Source organism: Lemur catta, chromosome 12 (genome assembly GCF_020740605.2).
Source record: "Lemur catta isolate mLemCat1 chromosome 12, mLemCat1.pri, whole genome shotgun sequence".
Classification (NCBI taxonomy): Eukaryota; Metazoa; Chordata; class Mammalia; order Primates; family Lemuridae; genus Lemur; species Lemur catta.
This window is the reverse complement of record NC_059139.1, coordinates 54,554,211-54,578,740: the sequence shown is the minus strand read 5'-3', so window position 1 is coordinate 54,578,740 and position 24,530 is coordinate 54,554,211. Positions and strand designations below refer to the sequence as shown.

Genomic DNA, 24,530 nt, shown 5'->3' with positions numbered 1-24,530 from the left:
CAAAAATATACATTTTTCTTAGGTATGCCATACCAAAACTTGCTAAACTAGAAAAATCATTATGCCAGAACAGAGCACTGGTTCAATACTTTATATTAGTCATGAGAGATTTTAATTATATTTATTTCTGATTATTCTTCTCTGGGGTAATGAACATACAGGGGAATATAGCATACAATTAGCATTCTCCTATCTTCTTCCTTTTACTTAGGCTGGAATGAGAAAAGGAAGAATCAAGGGAATGTTTGAGGAGAGAATCAAAGAAATCTCAGAAGTGTAGAAACTATATTGTGCTTATTCATCCTGTGTGTGCACATGCGCACACTATCATGGCTTGGTGTTACGGTGTATTTTGCATGTAAGGAAGTCCTGATCCCCCTTCCCCTTCAAAAAAAAAAAAAATACCTAATCTGTCATAGGCAGAGCTATCTGAGTGTGAATGGGTTGCATTTTATCCCAGGAACAGTGCCAGAGCAGATGACATCTGATGCATCCCACCGTTCAGGACTTTTAGATTGTCATTGATCTAGATGGAATTGAGCATAATGATCTCCCTGGCTTCCTGCCTGTGTAAACTCCCAGCCCTCAAATTGAGGGCACCTTGTGCATACTTGCAGGTTGATCCCCCAAAGCCCCAGATTCTGGAGCTAATCTTTTCGCTAGACAGTGGACATTTAAAGCCCTGTCATAGAAACTCAGCCAGGCATTGTTAGAATTGCTGCTGTTTCTCTCTGTTACCATTGGAAGCTTTTAATTGCTGCATTTTTGACTTCTTCCTTTGGATCACAACCCTGTTTGGTCTCCCAGTTGATTCCCTTCATGATATTCAATCCCTTCCTAAATTTAATCTCTTAGAACTTTATCTGTTGTTGGCTGCCAGTCATTTCCAAAACCCCTTGCAGTCCCCATTTCTTACCCTCTCTTTCCTACACACTTTACTTCCTATGCAGCACGCCTTGCTAGACTTCTCTGATTTCTGCAACTTTCTGTAACACCTCTTCTGTCTATTGTCACTCTTGGGTCCCTGAAATTGTATCTGTCAATCTTAAGATTTTATTTCCCAAGACATTCTGGACCAATCACCCTGACTGAGCCTCTCTTCTTCATCCTATGTCTGTCATTTCTCTGGTCTGGCCTCTTCAGCCAATGCTGAGTTCAGATTGGCTTGGTCTACCTTTCTGGTCCTAGCAAGAGAATCCAAACCATACTGCTTCCTTTAGTCTCCTGATGCCAACACTTACATAGCAAAATGACATCAGACTTTATATTCTAGTATTTTCCTCTCCCTATCCCTAGACCCTTATCTACCCATTTCTGACCTCAATGTGTTAATGTACTCTTATTCCTGAAAGCTGTCATTGGCTGACAATATGATGTTCTTTATCATGATTTCAACTTGGATTGAATTAACAGTGCAAATAAAGAAAGGCCCCGTCCTTTCACCTGTCAGATTGTCCCTGGGATTTCAGTTCTCAACACTACTCTATGAATCTAGGGACCCTTATCTCATTCTGCATTACCTACAAAGCGTTAAAGTCATTCTCACTAACTTTAATCTTTTCTTGACAAAGTTTATACTGCACAATGCTGCCAGAGTCACATTGCCATAGAGTATAAATGTAAAATTCTTTGACACTCCACCTTAAAGCTTTTCTCTCCAGATATCTTTTTCTTCACTCAAACATTTCTTCAGATATTTACACATGCTTTTTCCTTGCTCTTTATCTATGAAGAAAAGTTGACCCTGCTACATTTTAAAAACAAACCATAACCACAGTTTCTGCCCCAGTCTCTCTCATTGCGTCTGCCCCCCCCCCCCCCCCCGTCTAATAAGCATGATCCTGGATGCCTAATATGTGAAGATCTTACAATAAATTTGGAAGATATGATGGCAGAAACATGACGGGAGCATTCAAGGAGCAGAAAATCTAATAGAGGATAAGTATTTGTAAACAGATCACTGCAAACACAATGTGATACGTATTATAATGGATGGATATGCTAAAAATAGTATCAAATGATACTTGACAACAAAGGTTCTAATATCTAAGACCCATACTAGATCATATGCTTCCTTTGAAGGAATTATAAAAGGGCTTTCTATTCAGAGCAAATGAATTATAAAAAAGTACTTCTTTTGGGGAAGACCAATGAGAAAAAAGATTCCCCTTCTTCCAGGTCATCACAGCCACTCAAGAGTGTACAACTTAGGGACCAGAACACAGGCTAAAGCTTGGTTTCCCCTTATGCACCATCCACCAGGGACTCTTCTGTAGGGTACCATCTGAACAACCCAGCACACAGGCCATTCATCAGGTAGACCTGGTAGAAAATCTTGATTCTGTCACCTACAACTATGTGACCTTGAAAAAGTCACATAGCTTCTCTGAGGCTTCCTGAATTATAAAATTGGGTAACAGCAGAAACTAACTCAGAGTTGTATTAGATGAATAATATGAATTCTCACTCTATTTACTGATACATAATAAGTACTCAATAAAATTATTATTACAAAAAATTACTCTTACTGTTACTCTAGAGACAAAACAGAAGAGAAGTCAACTGCACTTCAAAGAGGATTCCAGGGAAAGCTTTAAAAAAACATGTGATCTTCATGGTACGTTCAAATAGTTCAAAATCTCAGAGAGAAAAAGGAGCAAATATATATACAGCAGCCAAAATTCTCATCAAAGGCAAATATCCAGGAAAGACTGGAAGTAGAGAAAATTGGAGAGATTTTCTACAGAATAATTGAGGAAATGAGAAGACATTGCTTAATGAAATGCTTAGGGCCCTTTACATATAAGTTTCAAATGATTATCAAATATAGATGTATTAATTGACATATTAATTTTGGCCCCATTCAGTAATGGAAAAATAAAGACATAATAAAATGTGTTGAGAATCGAGCTCTGTCCTAGGCATCATGTCATGTCAAGAAAGCTGGGAGGGTGTGGCAGATCATATTGGGAAGCCAGTAAGTATTTCTAAATTAGTTGCATTGAATTTTGTTACTGTTACACATGGTTTTCAAAAAAAAAATCTTTAAAGCACATGAGTTAGATTTTTTTTGGTAAAACTTATAATCAGAAAAATGATAACATTTATGGGAGGTAACTTAATTATATATAGTTTCCATGGTAGAGAAGTCTGTATGTCATTATGGAAAATCTAATTTGGTAATACAATATAATTTATGAAATATTACAGCTTACATTGTTATTTCATGTTTTTGCCACATGTATTTTATGCCAGAGGCAACAGGAACACAGAAATTTCAAAACAAGTATACAAAATAAATTCAGCTAGAAAGTGGCAAAGTCTTTCTTTAAAATGAATGGCTCAATGTTAATGATATGGCTATAATAATAAAAAATATCATGTAGAATGCAAAAAATAAAAATAAGAGTTTTGAATTTAAACACTCCAGATATTAGCTTTTGCTAGGCCTAGAGTTACAATATTGTGGGCAAAGAGGATTCTTTTAGATCATTTAGAAGTTGCCTAATTATCAGTTAGTTTGCATTCTCAGATTTAGTGTCTTTAGGTTATACCGCAAAATTAAATATATGCTGTCAGTGTTACTAGAAAAATGTAACTGATACCTTAAAAGACTCTGTGACCTTACATAATACTTAAGAAACAAAACCAAATACAAAGATTATTTCATTCTCTCCCCAAGGTTACATAATATACTGTTTTTCTTTAATTATAAAAACATGTCAGTCATGTACTGAGAATAATATAATACTCAAATTTAACATGATATCATATTTATTTCAAAGTCTGTATGTGTGTTTATATATACACACACACAAAAGGGCTGTCCAGAAAGAATCCAGCCATTAATATAGCAAAAGTGGTTACATGGCTATATACTAAATGCCAGTAAGACACTGTCTTGATTATTGTAGCTTTGTAGTGAGTTTTGAAATCAGAAAATATGAATCCTTCAACAGTGTTCTTTCTCAAGATTGTTTAGGCTATTTTGGTCTCTTTCCATATGAATTTTAAAATCAACTTGCCAATTTCTGCAATGAAGCCAGTTGAGCTTTTCATAGGGATTTGTGTTGGATCTATAGATCAGTTTGGGGACTATTGTCATTTATAACAATATTAAGCCTTTCAATCCATGACCATGAGATATCTTTCCATTTATTTAAGTATTTCTTAATTTCTATGAATAATGCTTTGTAGTTTTTCTGTATAAGTCCTATACTTCCTTTGTTGAATTTATACCTACGTATTTTATTTTGAAATTTACAATGCTACTGTAAATGCAGTTTTTTTAAATTTCACTTTTGGATTGTTCATCACTAGGATATAGAAATACATTTGATTTTTGTATAGGGATTGTGTGTCCTACAAACTTGCTAATTTTATTTATTGTTTCTAATAATTTTTGTAGAATTCCTTGCAATTTTCTATATATAAGATTATGCTATCTGTACTTAGAGATAGTTTCACTTCTTTTCCAATCTGGATGCTTTTTATTTAATTTTCTTGTCTCATTGCCTTGGCTCCAACTGCATTTTTACAGTAAATAACAAACAATACTAAAATGCCCCCCCGCCTCCCACCAGGGATCACACTAGCTCTTTAGCAATGTATCCCAACCAAAATGAAAATACTATAATGAGGTAAAGAATTAAAAATGTAGATTGTAAGGAAGCTCAATGAGATCCAATAGAAAATAGAAATCCAACTCAAAGAAACCAGAAAAATAATTCAGGAAATGAATGAAAATTTTACTGAAGAGATAGGTGTATTAAAGACAAAACTCAGAACTTCTGGAAATGAAAATTTCAGTAAGGGAAATGCAAAACACAGTGGAAAAATTTAAAAATAAACTAGAACAAGCAGATGACAAGTCTTTCAAATTAATCCAGAGAGTCAAAAATAAAGGAAAAAGAAGTAAGAGAAATCAACAAAGTCTCTGAGAAATATAAAATTATGAAAAGCCCTCAAACACAAGAATCATAGGTATCCCTGAGGGAGAAGAAGAAAAAGCAAAAGTCCTCTAAAACATATTTGAGGGAATAACTGAAAAAAATTTCCCTGGTCTTGCTAGAGGTTTAGACAACCATATACTGGAAGCTCAATGAAGACCTGGGAGATTCATTGCAAAAAGGATGTCATCAAGGTGCATAGTCATTATACTGGCCAAAGTCAAAATGAAGCAGGAACTCCTATGAGCCATGAGGTAAAAACATTAAGTAACTTACAAAGGAAAACCCATCAGACTAACAGCAGACATCTCAACGGAAACCTCCAAAGCCAAAATTGCTGGGGGTCCTATCTTTAGTTTTCTTAAGCAGAATAATTGTCAGCCAATAATTATGTATGCTGTAAACAATGTTTCAGAAATGAAAAGGAAATAAAGTCTTCCCAGATAAGCAAACATTAAGGGAATTTGTCACCACTAGACATGCCCTATAAGAAATGTTCAAAAGTGCTCTAAACATCAAAAAGAACAGGTGATACCTTTATTTTTTTCACATTTATTTGCTATATTATAACAATACTACAATTATTTTACTGCATATGTCCCCTTATAGTCACATGTGGTAGCTTATCTCAGAAATACATCTAGAAGTGCAATTGCTGACTCAATGGGTGTGTGCATTATCAACATCACTAAAGATCGCTAATTTGTCCTACAAAGTTAAGTCAATTTGAAATTTCACCAGCCAGTACTTGAGAGGAGTTATTGCTCTGTCTACCCACCAATACTTAGTATTGTTGAACCTTTAGGTTTTGTATGTGAAATAGAATCTAAGTGCTGTTGTAGTTTGTATTTCCCTGATTACTAGTGAAATTGGTCATCTTTTCATTTACATCTCATTATATAGATTCATACCCTTTGAGTTACGTATTTCTCTTATGTCTGTTTTTGCTTTTTGTAATGATTTATCATAGTTCTTATGACTTTTGTAAGAATATCCTCTACCAGGCTCTAATTTGTCTTTTGACTTGGTTTATTATGTTTTAGTTGTGTGAAAATTTTCATTTCAATATGGTAAAATGTGTCATTTTGGGGTTTTGTTTATAAATTACTTTCTACTTGATGTCACAAATACTAGCTTCTATATTTTCTTCTGAAATATTAAAAGTCTTGCTTTTTTTCTTTTAAGAGATTTAGTCTTTTGGGATTTATTTTGGCATATGGTGAAAAAGGAGCTCTGATATTTATTTTCTTTATAAATAGCCAATTTCTGCAGCATCATTTATTTTATCCACTTCCATTGAGTTATTCTTCCATCTCTATCACATGCCAGACTTGCAAATGACTCTATTTCTGTCTTTATTTTATTATGACTGTCCACTTATCTGTCCTTATAACAATATCACAATATTTAAATTATAAAGCTTTGCTTGCTTCAAGTCTTAATCTTAAGTGCCAATAGCCCCTCATTGCTCACCCCACCACCACCACTAGCCATGAATAATTGTCTGGGTTTTTCTTGGTCCTTCATTTATTTCTATAGATTTTCAGATAAGTTTAGCACATTTCTCAAATTCTAAAGGAATTTTGATTTGAAATGTGCTGAATTTTAGAGTAACTGGAATAAATGGATTTTTATTCTATATTGAGGCTTCTCATTTATGATATATGCTCTTTTTATTTATTTAGGTATTCTGTTAAGTTATTCAAATGTGTTAAAATTGTTCTTTCATAAGGGCTTAAATCTCTGTATGGATACTTATTCTATAAGTGCCATAAAAAATGTTAGTATATTGGATGAGATTTTTCTTTTTTTCTTTTTTTTAATTTCAAACTATTAAGGGGGTACAAATCTTTTTGTTACATGTATACCTTGTATAATGCTTAACTCAGAGTTTTGGGTGTTCCCACTACCAGAATAGTATTCACTGTACCCAACAGGTAAGTTTTTATCCCTCACCCTACCTCCTACTCTCCCCCCCTTCTTGGTTTCCAATGACTTTACATCTCTTTGTGCCTGTGTGTACCCATCATTTAGCTCCCACTTATTAGTGAGAACATATATTTGGTTTTCCATTACTGAGATACTCCACTTAGGATAATGGTCTCCAGTTCCATCCGAGTTGCTGCAAATGACATTATTTCCTTCTTTTTTATGGCTGAGTAGTACTCCTTGGTATATGTATACCATGTTTTCTTTATTGACTTGTGAATTGATGGGCATTTAGGTTGATTCCACATCTTTGCAATTGTGAATTGTGCTGCGATAAACATGCAAGTGCAGGTGTCTTTTTAAAAAAATGACTTATTTTCCATTGGATAAGATAGCCAGTAATGGGATTGCTGAATCAAATGGTAGGTCTACATATATTACTTTAAGGGATCTCTATACTGTTTTCCATAAAGTTTGTGCTAATTTGCAGTCCCACTAGCAGTATATAAGTGTTCCTTCTCAGAGCTTGAAAACGAGGTATGAATGTTTTTTTTTTAATTTACATTTTCTAATTGAATGAGGCTAGTGAATAGAAATGTTATGGATGTCTGCTTAATGATCTTGTATCAAGTACCCTTTCTAAACTATCTTATTCATTGTAAAGTTTGTTTCCTTTCCTATTATATCATATGCTCATAACAGTAATTTTGTTTTTCTTATTTGTTTTATGCTTATTATTTCCTTTCCCTTATTATTGTAGATAAATACTTCATTACATTGTTTAAAACAAGATGTCATATGAATATGATGTCTACTGTCTGATTTTAAGGAGATGCTTCTATACTTTCACCCCACATTTAATAATTGCTGTAAATGTATGATAAGACAACTATTATTAGTTAAACGAAGTTACTTTTTATTGCTAGTTTTAAAAGTTGTTTCTTTAAAAAGCTAATAAAATAGTCAAATTTTTGACAAAATTATCCAAGAGAATGAAAAAAATATGCAATGAAAAACTAGACAGGAATAAAGACCAAGTAGGAAAATTTTAATATAAACATCTTTATGCCAATACATTTAGAATATAATAAAAATTTTTATAGTAAAGGATACATTACCAAAATTAACTCAAACAAGTAGAAAACCTATATGTACAGGAAGAAAGTGAGAAAAAAGAAAAGAAACCCTGAGTAGATCTATTATTATTAAAGACATTGAATGAGACATTACAGTTTTTAGAAAACGTACTCTTTTTGTCACACAAACTACTCCACAGAAGACAAAGAGTGGAAAGCTTCCCAAATCAGTTTGTGAAATTACAGTTTCCAGATAACAAAACTGGACAAGGAGAATACAAGACAAACTGATTGGGAATTTCACTTGTGAACATTGATGTAGAAGTCTTAAGTAGAAATTGGTAAGTGGAATCCAACAAAGTTTAAGTATGTTTACTAATAAGGGAGAATTTATTCCAGGAATACATAAAATGTTTTAACTTTAAACAAACCTACTTCCATTAATCACCAAGTTAGGAAATTAAAGCTGAAGAATATTGACATCTTAATGGTGGTAGTGCAAATGGGGAAAACCATTTTGAAAAAATCGTTTGTACTTACACACTCTTCCACCAAAAAAAACTTATTCCTAGGAACATTATCAATTAAAAATTTTAAGAATCTTTACCAAAGATAAGAATAAGAATATTCATCACACAGATTTCAAAAGTCAAATACTGGAAGCAATCAAATACTAATGACAAGAGTAAGGATAAATATATTGTCGTAGATGCACACATAGAATATTATGCAGCAATGAAAATAAATTAAATTTATAACTCCAAACAAATATATGGATGAATATTATTAATATAATACCGAATTCAAAGAGCAAGTTCCAGAAGATTCATGTATGACACTTGTTATAAATTTTTAAAAAACTTAGAACTAAAGATTATTATTTAGGAGTTCATTTTTATCTGATAAAGCCATATTTTAAAAAACAAGAAAAGAATAAACAATGTAGGATTGAGTAGCCTTGGTTGGTAGAAGCTGAAGGACAGGGTAGACAGGTTGGTTGGGTGTCGGTTTTGTGGCTTTCATTATGTATTAATTTATTAATTAAAGGAAAACTACATAATTATCTCAATATAAACAGACATGTAATTTCATAGAATTCAGTACCTATTCATGACTTAAAATTTTTGTAACAAATAAATAATAAAAGGAAAGTTCTCAATCTAATCAAATATGTCCACCACAAAAAGCTATATCAAAAGCCTTCTCTGGGCTGAAATGTTAGACACATTAATTAATACCTGGGTTATATTGGTAAATTTTTTATTTTAATTTGTTAAAATTATTATGGGTACATAATAGTTGTATATATTTATAGGTACATGTGATGTTTTGGCACAGCCATATAATGTGTATTAATTAAGTCAGAAAAATTGGGGATCCTGTGCACCCCAAGTGCACTGACTCCAGGCCAGTGCAGTTGCAGGAGTTGCCCAAGGACTGCAGTCTTTGTGGCCTGACTGCCTTAGGAATTTATTCTGGACCCCAGGCCACTTTCTTCAGCTGCTGGTGGAGCTACCAGAACTTAGGTTTCTACCACTGGGGCAGAGGATTCCACTGTGGCAGGACTGGTCTAGATGTTCCTTCCGTGAGTGCTGGCAGAATTCTGCCCTGTGCTGTGTTCCCCTGTGACAAGGCGGTCCTGAGTTCCACTGCAAAGTCCCACAATCATTTCACTCTCCCTCTGTCAGGCACATACATTCTCTCTCCACCTGGCACACTGGTTCATCACAGCTAGGAGATTGGGGAAGGGTGGCATCGGCAATGCAAGACTCTCTTTCCCTCCATCCCCAGAGTCTCTTTCCTTGATAATGATGTTAAAACCAGGTACTGTGATTGCTCACCTGATTTTTGGTTCTTATGAAGGTGCTCTTTTGTATGGATCATTGTTGAATTTGGTGTTCTTGTGGGAGAATGATCACTGGAGGGTTCTATTCAGCCATCTTGCTCCTTCTCTCTCCTTGGATTATTTTTAATTATTATTTCCACCTTTAAAATACAACACATTAGTTGCTATGACATGAAGGTTTTCAAAAGAATGTGTTATTTCAAAAGTATTCTTCACAATTTACCTTTCAATCTCTCCAACAATGACATTTCTTGTTCCTGAAGTATATTGTCATCATTGTGGTTTATGTCTCTACAAAAGAATTGGAAGCATTGCATCCCAACACAAGGCCACGTTTTTCAGAATATAAAATATTAACATAGCAGTAAATTATATGTGTGACCTCTGTTCTGAGTGCTCCTTCTCCTTTTAAGGAGACTTTGAGGAGTCATTTGTTTTGGGCCTTTAGTGATTCTGTTTAACATATAGATGTGTCAAAGCTTATATTATGATTCCTAAACTAATATATATTTTAGCATTTCTTAAAATGTAACAGATTTCTCCATAATTGGAAAAATATGTCAAAATAACCTCTTTAGGTACAAGCCAGAAACTCGAGAGACAAATCTTGTGAGTTATTTATAAGGATTAACAATTTTTTCAATTTCTGTTTTTGTTTTTATGCTTCTTTGCTCAGAGGTTCCGTTGTAAAATAATTATCTGATATTATGCTTTTAGTGTCATTCTATCTAATGATTTTTTACAGGATTCTTTTTTTGTTTAAATCAGTATCTCAATTTCATTAAAAAATCTTTGAATTTCTGAATCCTTAAACACTTAAAATATCTAATAAAAAGGAATTATACTTCTACTTTCTATTACCTCTGATTATTTTTTTTTTTCAAGTTGCATTTAAAATGCAGCTTTGACCCTGAAGCCTCCCATCATTTATCAAAGACTGTTAGGTCAAAAATTTTCAACAGATGGAGGTATCTTACAACATTCTTTATTTAAATCTAAAAGTGAGCCTTCAGTGAAATGAGCTACAACTTGGGAAGTTTTTAAAATCTTGAATATATATGCAAAAAAAAAATTAAGTTTAATGTAATGAGTTTGTTTCAAGTGATTTATTAAGACCATACCTAATTTAAGACTGTGCTTTAGAGCTGGTTTATAGTAATAGAAAATACAGTGCATGCATAGTTTTAGAGTTAAAGAATGTGATTTTTAAAATATTAGGTTATTTGGAGCTGATTGCACAAAGAAATTAGCCCCTGTGTAATTTCTGAGACAAGCGTATATATAAGAGTCCCTTAAACATAATGCCATTTCTCAAAAGAAGGAAAGTATGAGTATCTCACTGTGCTCATGGAGTCAAGAACAAAATATTTTACAAAAGTTTTATACCTCATATTCAAGCCTGAACATTATAACTGGTATAAAAGGTAGCCATATACCTTTCTTGGGCTTCATTATAGATATATTCAGGCCACATTGTACTGTAGGAATTAATTAAAATATGCTCATTTTTAAATCATATTTAGATTTTAATCAGCATCCAGCACCTGGTTTTATATTTTACCATTTAATAAGCTCAAAACACCTGGGACACTATATTAAGGAGAATAAGTAGGAAATAGATATTGGGAGCTCAAAGAGAACCTTGGTGAGATTAGAGTTTCAAGTATGTAACAGCTGCTTCTTATTTTCACTGAGAAAAAAACAAATGGAAATTAGCGTCAATAACAGCAGAAAAATATAGATGAAATATATATATACAATAAATAAATTAATATAAATATGAATAGGTAAAACATGTTGACTTTATGAATAATCAATGAGAAAATCTATAGCCATGGCTTTTAATGAGGCTGTCTAAGACTACAGTTACAATTCGTGGTTACTGAAGGGCTGAGGAACTAGATAGCCCCACAAGATCCACTGGCGCCTGGTTGTCCTTCTGATACAAATACAACGCTGACAGTGTCACTGACCATGCATTTGAAGGGAAATAATTTGTAGCCCTTTTATCCATACTATATGTATACTCTGTCCTTTGGACAAAAGATTTTTTTAAGAAGTCATCCTTTGGGTCAGTACGCTTTCTGTGTCAGTGGCTCTTAACCCCATAATCTGCAGGCAGTTCTCTTCCTGCTGAGTCATCTCCCTCTCCTCTCCCCTCCAATCTCTTTGGAACTCCATGCTGACCTGGGCTGTTTTTCTACTGCTGACATTGTTGGCACGTTTTTCTCAAAGCAATCTGAAGCATTTACCTCATGCATGATTCCGGAGAGGCCATGCCCTTTCCCACTTCCTTTGGTAAGGTCAGGAGAAAAAAGTTACATCTAGGTTTCTTTTCATGTTGTTTTTGTTTTAGCCTGAAAATGAATCACCATAAAACATGCACATATCCAGTTAAGACTGAAAAATCTAGAATTAAAGCTCACATGACCTGACAAAACAAAGTGATGTGCAGGACTCTGTGGATGATTTATAAATTGTGGCAATGGTTAACTTTTATATCTACATCCTCCGGCAAGCACAGTGCACAAAAACGCATTGTGTATTCTTCCAACTTCCCTGACTTTCAAGGGCCTCAATATTTGGAATATGCAATGTTATTTACCATTGCAGTTATACTTTACTCTCTGGATGTTTTATTTTCAGTTCTCATGATTTTTATTTATTTGTCACAGAACAAGAAGATTTACGTAATTTATACATAATTGATGAACATACTTGTACATAGATGTTTTTTGGTTTTAAAATTCAAGTCTCTAAAATATATAACAGTTATACAAAATACACCTTTGATAAAAATTATATTTAGTAAAATAATTGTCAAATATATATATTCAAACAGCTTTTTCACATGTAAACAATCGAGTAAATTCTAGCTACTGAAGTGCATGAAGTTTGATTGCCAGTGCACTGAATCTTTAGCTGTACAAAAGATGCTGACACAGTGCTTACCTAGGGAACACTCACACTGTGCTATCAAAAAGTGCTAAATAACAAATTATTTCAATTCCTATTTAAAAGTTATGTAATTGTTTTCTAAATCACATGCAGTTCATTTACTGATAATTTTCTTTGTTTTCTATTTCATTTATGTTTTGGCACTGCTGTAATTAAAGTATCCGAATAATCTTTAATGGACATCATTATGCTCTTTGATCAAAGACTTGTATTCAATCTCCATTAACCAATTAATAATGACCCTATCAATTATAGACTAATTCAATTAGATACCACCCTGAATTTTTTATTCATGGAATAAGTCAAAGTTCCCAGCCTAATCAAAATCAGGCTTGAAAGGCAAATTAAAGAGGATATGTTAATTCTGCTCTCCCAGGGTGATCTTAGTTTTGATGAACTCAGCAGAAAGTCACTTTGAATAACCCACTAAGAAAAGTATTATTTTGTTCCCTAAGAATTTTCAAAGTTTTATATTTTCTTCAAAAATGTTTTATTCTTTCTGACATAGGTCTTAAAAAAATTGAACAATAGCTAACCTATTACCTTGATGTCAATTTTAGATGCTTATAACTATAATTATTTTAGAATCGTTTTTTCAAAAAGAATTTCAAAATAAAATTATATAGCATATTACGAAGATCTGCTTATTTACAAAAAGGACATAAAATCAAGTTATTTCTCTTTGTATGTCATGAATTAAGTAAATCAATACAAGAGCATTAGATTCAACCATGATAATATTATTTTACTAACTCTAAATATGTTTATTAATAAAATTTATAATTTTGGCTGTCTTTATATTTTAAACTTCTTTGAGATTTAATGAGAAGGTCTTGATAGATGGACTTTTATTTAGAACTATTTTTACACGTGGAGTTTTAATGAAGCCTGGTTGAGTTTTCTTAAACACTTCCCTGAGAACTACATTTGGAAGGTTCCTCAAGAACCGGTAAAGCTGAGGTGATTTTAAGGATTCCTATATCGAGTATGCCATTTTAACTCATTCAACTTCTGAGTCGTGATCGTAATGTTAAGGTAAAAAAATTCTTGATTGAAACCAAAATATTATCTAAATATTTTGACTATACCATGATTTTTAAATACTGTGCTACTTAATTATATTAAGTAGCTTTGAAGTTATTTGTTTAATGAGTTAATTTTGTAAAGCTCTGTGAAGTTATAATTACATAATCCAAAATAAAATATATTAAGGCAAAAACTAGAGCATTTTAAATGCAGCTGAGCGGTACATGTCTGTGATAAATCTCTAGCCTGTGTTTACTTTTCTTGTACACCTGTTTATCTGTATCACTTTTCATTTTCCTCACACCTTCAAGGAAAATCAGATTACTTTTCCAGTCTGCCCCATCTTCTTCCAGGGAGCCAACATCAAGGTGCTGTGCAGGTGTCTGAAATGTAGTTTATCTTGACCCTTCTCAAAAGAATGCTCACAGACTTTCTACATCATTTGTCTAATTTAGACATTTTCTAAAACTATTTATGCTTTGCTAAAACAGTACAGATGTTTTACAACAACAGATTTATATTCCTACATAACTCTCATTAAATACTTTTTTGTTTACTTTTGTATCATGTAAGCCTCATTTCCATAAGTATCCTTCTCTTGTTTTGACTCTAAGAATGAAATAAATCACTCAATACAATTTGGAATCTAATTTTCTCTTTTAATATTATATTACAACCATTTTCTTGCTGCAACATAACCAATATTTAAATAGGGATACATAAGCTTCTACAAAATTTGTTACATTAATTTTAGTTAACTATTTCACTCATAAATGGGAAGCGAAATTATTTCACATTTTCTCTACTTTAAGTAACGATGAAATGACTATGTTTGTATACATCCTGAGAAGGTGAATAAAACATATTATGAACCAGAAATTGTTTCTAGAACAATCTAGCCACTCATTTCCCTATTTCTATAGCCTTCTAACAAGGTACTCCAAGAATGACATTAAATTATTCCCTTGGATTTATTTATTTCATCTTATTGTTATCAAGGTTTTCTATAACACCACAGTCTACATATTGCTGTACACACTTAATAAGTATTAACTCATCCTCATACAATCCTGTGGGGATTATTATTCTCATTTTTCAAATGAGGAAACTGAGATGTAGAGAGGCATAGTAGCTTGCACCAGGGCACATAGCCAGTTGAGGACCGCAAACCATCCAGCTCCGCTAGAATAGACTGACTCTCATGATCACATTCCAGAAGACTGGAGATGATTTTTTTTAATGAGTTGCCTTCTCCAGTAAAAAAATGAAAGCTACAAAGGTGACACTGTGTTTCCTTAATAGGAAACACCGACACAGAAAAACCAGGAGAAAGGCTTAGTGGCATCCTTAACCATAGATTGGTTCTTATCCACAGAACATACAGAAGAAATAGTTCCTGTTCAACCAGAAAAACTTTTATTGAGGGCCCATTACATGTAAGGCACATTTAAGACAGATCTAGACATGAGCACAGTGCACTAAGCCAAATAAATGTCTACTAATAAGTCAGCTTGGTTTCCTAAATAACCTGTTCTATTTTAGCCAAATTTTGGGAGTTGAGGGTCTAAGAAAGCAGAAGGTATTTTGTAAGGCATTTTTGCAGTTCATCTTTATCCCAGAAGATCTACAAGAGGGCAAAGTGGTCCTAGACAAGGGGCAAGCATTGGGTCCTGAGGAATAGGCTTCTAGAATCATCCTGCATGCTGAACTTTGGAGTTATGTGGTCTAAGTGTTTCTCAGGGTGGGTTCTGTTCATGCCCTGTTTCAGCAACCTCATGTTAAGTATGAGTTGCTGATTATTTTTGTACTGAAAGAAGGTTTGCTTAGGCCTAGTATTTTAAGTTTAATGTAGCAAATTTTAGGACAAAATCCAGCTTGAAACAGATTGCTGACTATTTAAGCAGAGAGGCTGGCTTAACTGGAACAAAAAAGAAAAACATTTCTAGATAGAAAAAAAAATGTTGGAGAAGGGGAGCAGTTAGAGTGGGAGAAAAACATATCTGTTGTAAAGAGCCAAGACATACAAATTAAGGAGAAAACATCTCCACCCAGCAGGAAACCCAACTGACTTTTAAAAAATACCACAGAAAAGGGGATGCTGGAAGTCTCCTCATTGTGTCATCTTAGCTAAGGACTTACAGAAGTTTAAGTCCTGAAGAATTCAGCCCTAGAGGTGTCCATATCCTTGGTGACACTGAGTTCCTATGTGTTTCCAGCTTGTGGTGGCAATATAGTGATGCAGAGCTCTGCAAGGTTGTTTTTAACCATTTATGGAGAGCCAGCAACACTAAGAACACATTGAAGAATAGCAGCTTTGCCCTAGTGCCTCTATGCAATAAAATTTGGATTTAGGACCATAAAAATAATCCATATTTTTAAGCCCAAACAGCTGAAGAGCAGAGAGGAAATTCATAATAAAACACAGGGCTTTGATAACATTGTAAATCCAAGATTGCTTTTTGTCAGTTTCATGGGTGTGGTGATTCTTTAGAAATTTCTGCAGTAGTCACAGGGAATGGGAAGAAATCACTGAGTGAAAATATGAGTGATCAATGAGTGATCACCCACTGGGAAAATCAATGACTGCTCCATTACTCTAAGAATCCTCAAGTGTGGTAAACCTTTGAATCAGAAAGACATGGATTTGAATCTGGGATCCTCCTTTATTTCCTGTTTATTTTTGGATCACACACCATGTAATGTTACCTGTCTGGGTATCCATGCCCTCATCTATAAAGTGAAGATTATATCCTACCTCACATGGTTATTGAGAGGACTAAATGAGGAAATGAGTACGTGCAAGAAAACACTTAGCATGATGTGAAACATTAACCATTTCCTTCCCAGAATATCATAATTTTACCATCCTGTATTTCTGCTGGACACACAAGATATTTTAGATGATATAATCCATGTTTGGAAAATAGCAAACAAAATAACTTTTGAGTTTTGATAAATTTTATGAAATGTTTTAATAAAGCATTAAAAATAGTCCATCTTAATCTGTTGCTCAGTCTGAGCCTAATGTCTTTGACACGTGTTCCAAAAAGTGAGTAAAAAGCCCAGGTGAATTAAAAAATATTTATATTCACAGGCTGTGACACACTGGGAACTTTTTTCACATCTTTACTGATGAGGATCTCTGTTACTAAATATGGTCTTATTCTATGCATCCTCTCTAACTTTCTTTTCTGATTCATGCCCTGTGTCTGACCCATGACCGTCTATTTGTAACTACCTTACATCTCACAGGATAGAGGACCTAAAATAGAAACCAAAGGACATAGTGGTTGAAAAGCACCAAGATCACACAGGGGATCGTGACAGTTAAAGATGATAAGATCAAGGATGTAGCCAGGCACTTAGTCACAGGAAATAGGTGGAAGTGGGCAGCTAGTATAAGAGGAGAGCGGAAGCTGTAGATGAAGGAACATAAATAAAATGAGAGGTAAGGTTCTTGTAAGAGTTGTCCACACGGAAAACAAAGCTTTATAGATTTTTTTTTTTTAAATTAGCAGTATATGATGTAAGAAAAAATCCAGGAAAGAATTAGAGAACAAAGAGGGAAACACGGAACTATTCTATGTTATACATTCTTCTTCGGTGACAATTATCCCTACCTTTTGCATTTCAATTACATTTTGATGAATTTAATGCTAACGAAATTGCCACGGGTCTCATGACCTTTAAGTATATATTTGGCAGAAAAGGATACATTATGAGCACAGATCCCACAATTCAAGAATGCATATTTTTAATCTTCCTTCGTTTTTGAAGAATACTTGACTTTTTAGGATCATAGTTTTCTAAAAGGAAATTTTCACTGGACAATGATTACTAATTATTACTCAGTTATATATTATTCAATTGATTAAAATTCATGGAAACAGGATTGACTTATCATTTAATGTTTAATAATGAAATGTTACTAATACCATGTTTATTCCTGATGTGTACACAGCTACAATTTTATTTTTATTGAATTAACCAATAGAGTCAGTTTATTGAATTATAATCACAAACTCTGGGAGATGATGACCAATCTCTAGAAGGGCAGCCCTGCTAGTTCTGTCCTTTGTCAGTTACACAAAACCAAACAAATAGATGAATCAGTTTAATATAAAATTAATTGGTGGACTGAAGTTACCATCATTTTATTTTAAAATGACCAAAATAGTTGTTCAAGGAGTGTTGGACTACATTTATCCAGTGGCAGAATCAAAACTATAAGCCAACAATATACTCAGTCATTGGTTTCAAAATACAAATAACTAGGCTAATTTTGGGTTTTAGCATATATGGTTTTTAATCTCTTGAGTTCAAAACACTTGCAAATTTATAAGACTCAATTGTTGCATTTAAATTATGTCTTTTCCTTCTTTTAGGTGGATCTTCTTGTTCCTACCAAAGTGACTGGCATCATTACACAAGGAGCTAAAGATTTTGGTCATGTACAGTTCGTTGGTTCCTACAAACTAGCTTACAGCAATGATGGAGAACACTGGACTGTATACCAGGATGAAAAGCAAAGAAAAGATAAGGTAAGTCATCCAAGTGATTTACAAAGTTCAGAAGTGGAGGATCAGATTGTATCCAAGTTTAATTGAATGAACTGCTTATACATCTGTTCTGAAAATATCTACATATACTGAAAATGTATGTGAAATAAAAAGTTTTAAAGAATATTACTGTAAAGGAGTTTGTAGTCCAGTATGTAATGGTGCAACCTATAGGAAAAAAATTGTTTTGCTGATAACATTTTCCATATTATCAATTATCTAAGATCTGACTATGTAAGATTCACATTATATTTGAGCACGTGCTACTCTTATCTTCTTTATTAAAATAATTGCTGGTGTTAGAAAAAATTTTCTTTGGAGAAAAATATTTCATAGGTTACCAAATTATTTTTAAACATTTTAAATTTTCTTGATTATTGTGACAATTAGGAATTTTTTAAATAGACCAATTTTGATTATATAGCTCATCAAAATAAAAAATGAGATATTTGCTCAGTTTCTTTGATTGTATTTTAATATATAGATTTAATTTTCCTTTGAAATCTATAATCTGTTTTTAATCATACATGTATACACCAATATACAGACATAATATACAATTCTGCACCATACAATTTCTAAATAGTTTTAAAAACTTTCTTAACATTGTGAACATCTTTTCATAGCATCTACTGGTCTCATTCTCTGTGGGACCCTGGAGAATGAATGTGCTCAGGGGCAAAATCAATGACTAATTGGGATCAGGTGTTAAAATATAACCTCAGTTGTACTGTAACTAAATTGACTTAATTCATTGCTTAGAGTCTTTGTGCAAAGAATGTCAACTATCTGAAGACAACAATAAAAACTCTTAGCCCAAGAATTTTGGGAAAAATATAATGAATTCTTTTATACACATTAAGTATTTCTGAATTAATAATGATTTTTTCCCATGTCACATACCCCTTTTTTTTCCCTTACAGTTATTTCACTATTAACCAATAGGGAAGTTGAAAACATCTTTCTTACTTCAAGTATTCAAGGCAAATAATTTATAAATTTCCTCAAAAATACTAGGACTGGAATAGCTATTTCAGTGATTCCACAGAGTCTGAATTCAGTTTGTACAAAATTTATTTTAAAGGAGACATGTATTTAGGTTCAGATTTTAAAAGATTAGATTGAAAAAGCCTCATCTATTCACATTTTAACATCTCAGAACATACCCATTTAACATCTTAGGACATATATACATTTTACATGTTAACATCTTAGAAATGGGTATACCTTACAGTGTCACAATTTAATTGGGAGCACTTATTCTTTCCTAGAAGAACATATTGATTATGGCTGATAATCAATAACATCTTAGTTTGAATGAATATTGGGTATCTTGTAAAATTACCTTCAAAGTTATTTTATGAGCCATAGACAAATGTCTGCCATAATTTATTTTAAATAACTATTTCAGTTCCTATTTTTCACCTTTTATAGTAGGCACTCTGATTCATAAAGAGTGTATCTTTCATAAGATGAAATTTTTTAAACTTCATCAATTATACAGGCTCGAAATTAATTTTAAGACAGATAAGTATTGTCATCCATTGTCCATGTATAGCACACTAAAAAGCACATCTAAAATAGTAAAATCCTTATATAGGTTAATTTAGGGAAAAAGTCTTAAGAAAAATATGACTAAATAATTAAACTGTTGAAATATTTCTTCATCTCCGTTTATATTAAACATGTGATTTAATATGTGAATACTTTTTAAATTTTTCAATCAATAAACGAGACATTGGCACATTAATGCATTTTATTTCATTATCTCAATCTGAAACATATGTAAAATTGTTGTGTCAAGTTGGTCAAATTGCTTCATACTGTTGTTCAAATTTTCTATATCTTTGTCGATTTTCTATCTACTTGCACTATCAACTACTGAGAGAGGAATGTGGAAATTTCCAACTACAATTATGGATTTGTCTATTTCTGCCTGCTATTATACCAGTGTTTGCTTCACGTATTTTGAAGCTCTATTAAAATATACATAAACAATTAGGATTTTAATGTCCTTTTGATCAAATCATCCCTTTGCTATTGGAAAATGAACTTCTTTACCCATGGCAATATTTTTTGCTCTGAAATCTACATTGTCTCATATTAAGAAAGGTCTGCCAGCCCTCTTTTTATTAATGCTACCTTGATATATGTTTTCGGCATATAATTTTTGCATACTTTTACTTTTAACCCGTTTGTGCTCTATATTTGAAACATATTTCTTCTATGCAATCTATAATTTGGCCTCCTTTTTTTCATCTATCCCTGCTTTTTAACTGGAGCATTTAGACCATTTATATTTGATATGGGTATTAAGTAATTGTGTTTAAAACTATCATCTTGCTATCTATTTCCTGCTTGTCACATCTTTTTTTTCGGTTTTTCCTATTTTTTGCCTTCTTTTAGATTAACAGAATTTTCAATGATTCCATTATACCTCCTTGTGGATTTATCAATAATGTCTTGTTTTGTTATTTCATAAACTTATGAAATCTACCTTTGAATGAATATAGGGCCCCAGAAACTTACCTCCACAAGCACAAGCAATTATACCTATAAATCCATGTACTTAGGAACTATATTTATAATAACATATGATTTGGATATTATCAAAATAAACCTTTTTTGTTGATGTACACATTTGGGGAATACATGTGGTATTTTGATGCATGTATACAATGTATAATGATCAAATCAAGTTAATTGGGATATCTATCACCTCAAACTTTTAATCAAAATAAATATTATTGTAAACAAAGAAATATGCTCCCACTGGGCAAGTTGGAAAATTGTTAGAGTAGAATGACACATGCTATTTACAGAAAAGAATTTGAGCCGGAATTCTCATGAGACAATTAGTCATACTATTATCTATACAATGTAAAAATTTTTGAAAATGTAAACCATGTTAGTATAAACATGACAATTGGCTAAATTCAGCCAATTTAGCTGGAAATTTTAAAATTAAATCTAACTAGTTTGCATATAATATTATAACTAATTAGGAACAATAGAAAAAACCTAGATAAATAAGTTTACTATTATTACTGAGGGAGACTACTGACACCAATAAACTATAGATTAAAATGTAACAATATTATCATAAAGAAGTTCTTTATGTAGAAGGAACTACAGGGACCTCTTCATTTTTACATAGAAGGAAATTTTATAAAATAAATGAAAAAATGTATTGCGTAAGTTCTTTAATCCCTTGGAAAGATAGGCATTTTTACATACAAAGATGCATATACCTATGCATATACCATACCATGTATGTTTTTGATGGATATTAAAATAATTGTGCTTTGTTTTCATTATCACTATTATTAGTATTTAATATATAATTTCATATATCTTTTATGGATGTGTTCTTCTCTTTAGACAGGACGAGCACTACTTAGCAATTAGTTTTTTCTGAGGTTAAATAAGCCATCTCCTATTGATTCTTAACATTATTTGTGTCTTGTTTTCCATGGTTACTTTCCATAAGGGAAAAAAAGTCTTCAATATTTACAAGAGGCAACTCAACTACGAGCTTTCATCTAGACAAATATAATAAATGAATTGAATGTCTCAGGGCAAAACATGTGTCTATGAGATGTTTTATAGATGCACATTTCTAACAGAAATATTCATAAACAAAAGTTTCTAAGTCTTCTGTTGTGCCTTTTGTATTTGTTGACTGCTTGCTTTAATAGATTTCAGGGGTGTGGGTGTGGAAGTCTGATGTAGATCCAGACACAAGATTACTTCAGAAAAACAATCTCAAAATATAGCAATTGTCTAGTTTTACAATAAGTGGTATAAAATTCTGAAAATATATAAGTGCCCTTTGTGATTTTTATTAGTCAGAACTGACTAAGCCTCAGAAAATAAATCCCAAAGAAAAATTATGTATGTACATAGGAGTGTCTAAATATTCATATGAATGTATACGTGTGTGTGTACATACATACCAAAAGTCAATTGGCTAAAAATGATGCCTTGTTCTCTTCATTGAGATGTCAGTTTCTGACTACCCTCCCACAGCATTCACAAAAATTATAACTTACTTTAGTATTCTGCATTTTTTAACGAAATTCCAAGTTAAATCTCTTGTAATTGAGCCTGTGATGGAATTATTATTACAGTCTGTACATTTTTATTTTTCACTTTATAGTCTACAGTATTTTCTAACATTTAACTAACTTCTATATTTCTCTACAACTTGGATTCAGGTACATTTTTTATTTGCAAGTCAAATGTTCCTTTGCTCTTATGAAAGTGACATTTGTTTTATACTCTTGGAGCTGTTTTGTACTGCACTTAGCAGGAAAACTGCAAAACTTGACAGACACTTTCAGTATTTAATTTTTCAGGTTATAAGCCAAAGAAAAACAATAATAAATTTCAGTAAGTGTACTTATATGGAAAAATTAGAATTGAAAATGAGTTTTCTCATCCAATATATTAGTCATAATGTCAAGGTATTTAAATAAACCTGAGTTCACACCATAGGAGCTTTCTTCTTTGAGGAATAAAGAAGATAGTAATATTCTTTTTCACCTCTCTCCCTGAAATTACCCAGGTTTTTTAAAAGTATAAGTTGAAAAAAATTGAATCTCTGCTCAGATTTTCCATAAAAGAAAATTAAAAAAACCCTGTTTCCAGTAAGACTTTGTTGGTCCTTAAAGATGAATGACATACATTCATCAAGAAAAATACTGCAATGTCTTGGGGAACTCTCTAGTTCAGTGGCTACCAAAATTGTCGGATCATAACACTCATGAGGAGAGCTTGTTTAAAAATGCAGATTTCTGGGCCCTGCCTTAGACTCTCTGGAGAAGAGCTGGGAATCTAAATGTTTATAGAGGCCCCAGCTAATTTGAATAATTAACGAGTCTGGGAAAGATGACTCTAATTGGTACCAAAACCAAAATTAAATTTTTGAAAATTATTTTTGTAGTTTTCTAATCAGAATGGAATTTTTTATCACTGTCAAGGTCTTTGATTGGCCTCTAATTGGTCAGTGGAAGTCAATATGAATCAGTGTCTCCAAAAATAAGTACATTTTAATGAGCTTGCCAATTCCCTTATGAAAATCAGAAAGTAAACACATTTGATTTAGATAAAATTTAAATTGAAATAATAGATTTAAATAGTTTAAAACACCCATATGGTGGGGGAGCATCTACACAGAAGTCACATTGATACTCATTCCACTGTGTTCAGCCAGGCAGTTATTGACTGCTCTATTCTAGACACTGTCTGGGGAAAAAAATCTGAATATGACAGTACCTCAAAAACTCCTAGTCTAATGAGGAGCTCAGGAAACGTGGAAATACTTTGATTCAGCCTGATTATTTTGAATAATCAATATGGAATCCACAAAGTATAATATCTGATAAAATAACTCTACGGAAGAGTTAGCACACAGGTGATGTCAGTTTCATGCAAGTCCATGAGTCCCCAGAAGAAGAGTCGAGTCCTCGGTCTTTCTCAGCCTCCTTCCTTTTCTCAGCATGGGTGCAAAAAATAGAAGCAACAACATCACCAATCCTCATTAATAAAGCGACCAGCTATAATCTGTTCTGAAGGATGTATTCAAATTCAACAGTAATTACAGATGCCACAGAGCATCCTGCCATTCCTGCTGAAGTGGGCACTTCTAGGGAACAGAAATTGAATTTGAATGTTTAAAGTCGCAAAAGTCCAATTCATGGGTAAGGCAGAGGTCAGATGTGTAGTCAATAATAGTCATGCTATTCTTTTGAAATTTCATCTGGGTGAGAAACTTAGACTCTGCAATCTCCATTAGGAGGTAAATAAGATAGAATCCTCAGTAAAATCAGGGAGGAGGAGGATGATAGCAGGGAAAACCCAAACGGAATGAATTAGTCATTCAAGAGAGAGCACCTGCATGTTTCTGAGCAGCAGAATCCAGGACAGTTTCTCTCCATGTTATTAATATGTGGAGACCATTAGGTTCACCCAATCAGAGTCCTTGCTGTTTTCAAATAAGGCAGAGAAGGAAAGAAAGGAAGCTTCATGTGTAAAAGCAACTTCCAAGAGCTAAACAACTTTATACAAAACACTAGGATTCAATAATAGCAAATGAATTTTCCTCCTACATGATAGAGATTCATACGTGGTCACTTTATTTTATTTTTAGGTGTTTGATGGGTGAGTAACTTAACTGAAACTAAAG

General features: G+C 32.9%; 1 protein-coding gene across 2 annotated transcripts in view; it reads left to right on the top strand.

The window, feature by feature from the left end:
- EDIL3 (EGF like repeats and discoidin domains 3) overlaps nt 1-24,530 on the top strand; it is a 388,195-nt gene that overhangs the window by 345,450 nt on the left and 18,215 nt on the right. For both annotated transcript variants that reach the window (XM_045565716.1, XM_045565717.1), the window contains one exon: nt 18,170-18,325. In XM_045565716.1, the coding sequence (XP_045421672.1) occupies nt 18,170-18,325 (156 nt within the window). The remainder of the gene's footprint in view (nt 1-18,169; nt 18,326-24,530) is intronic.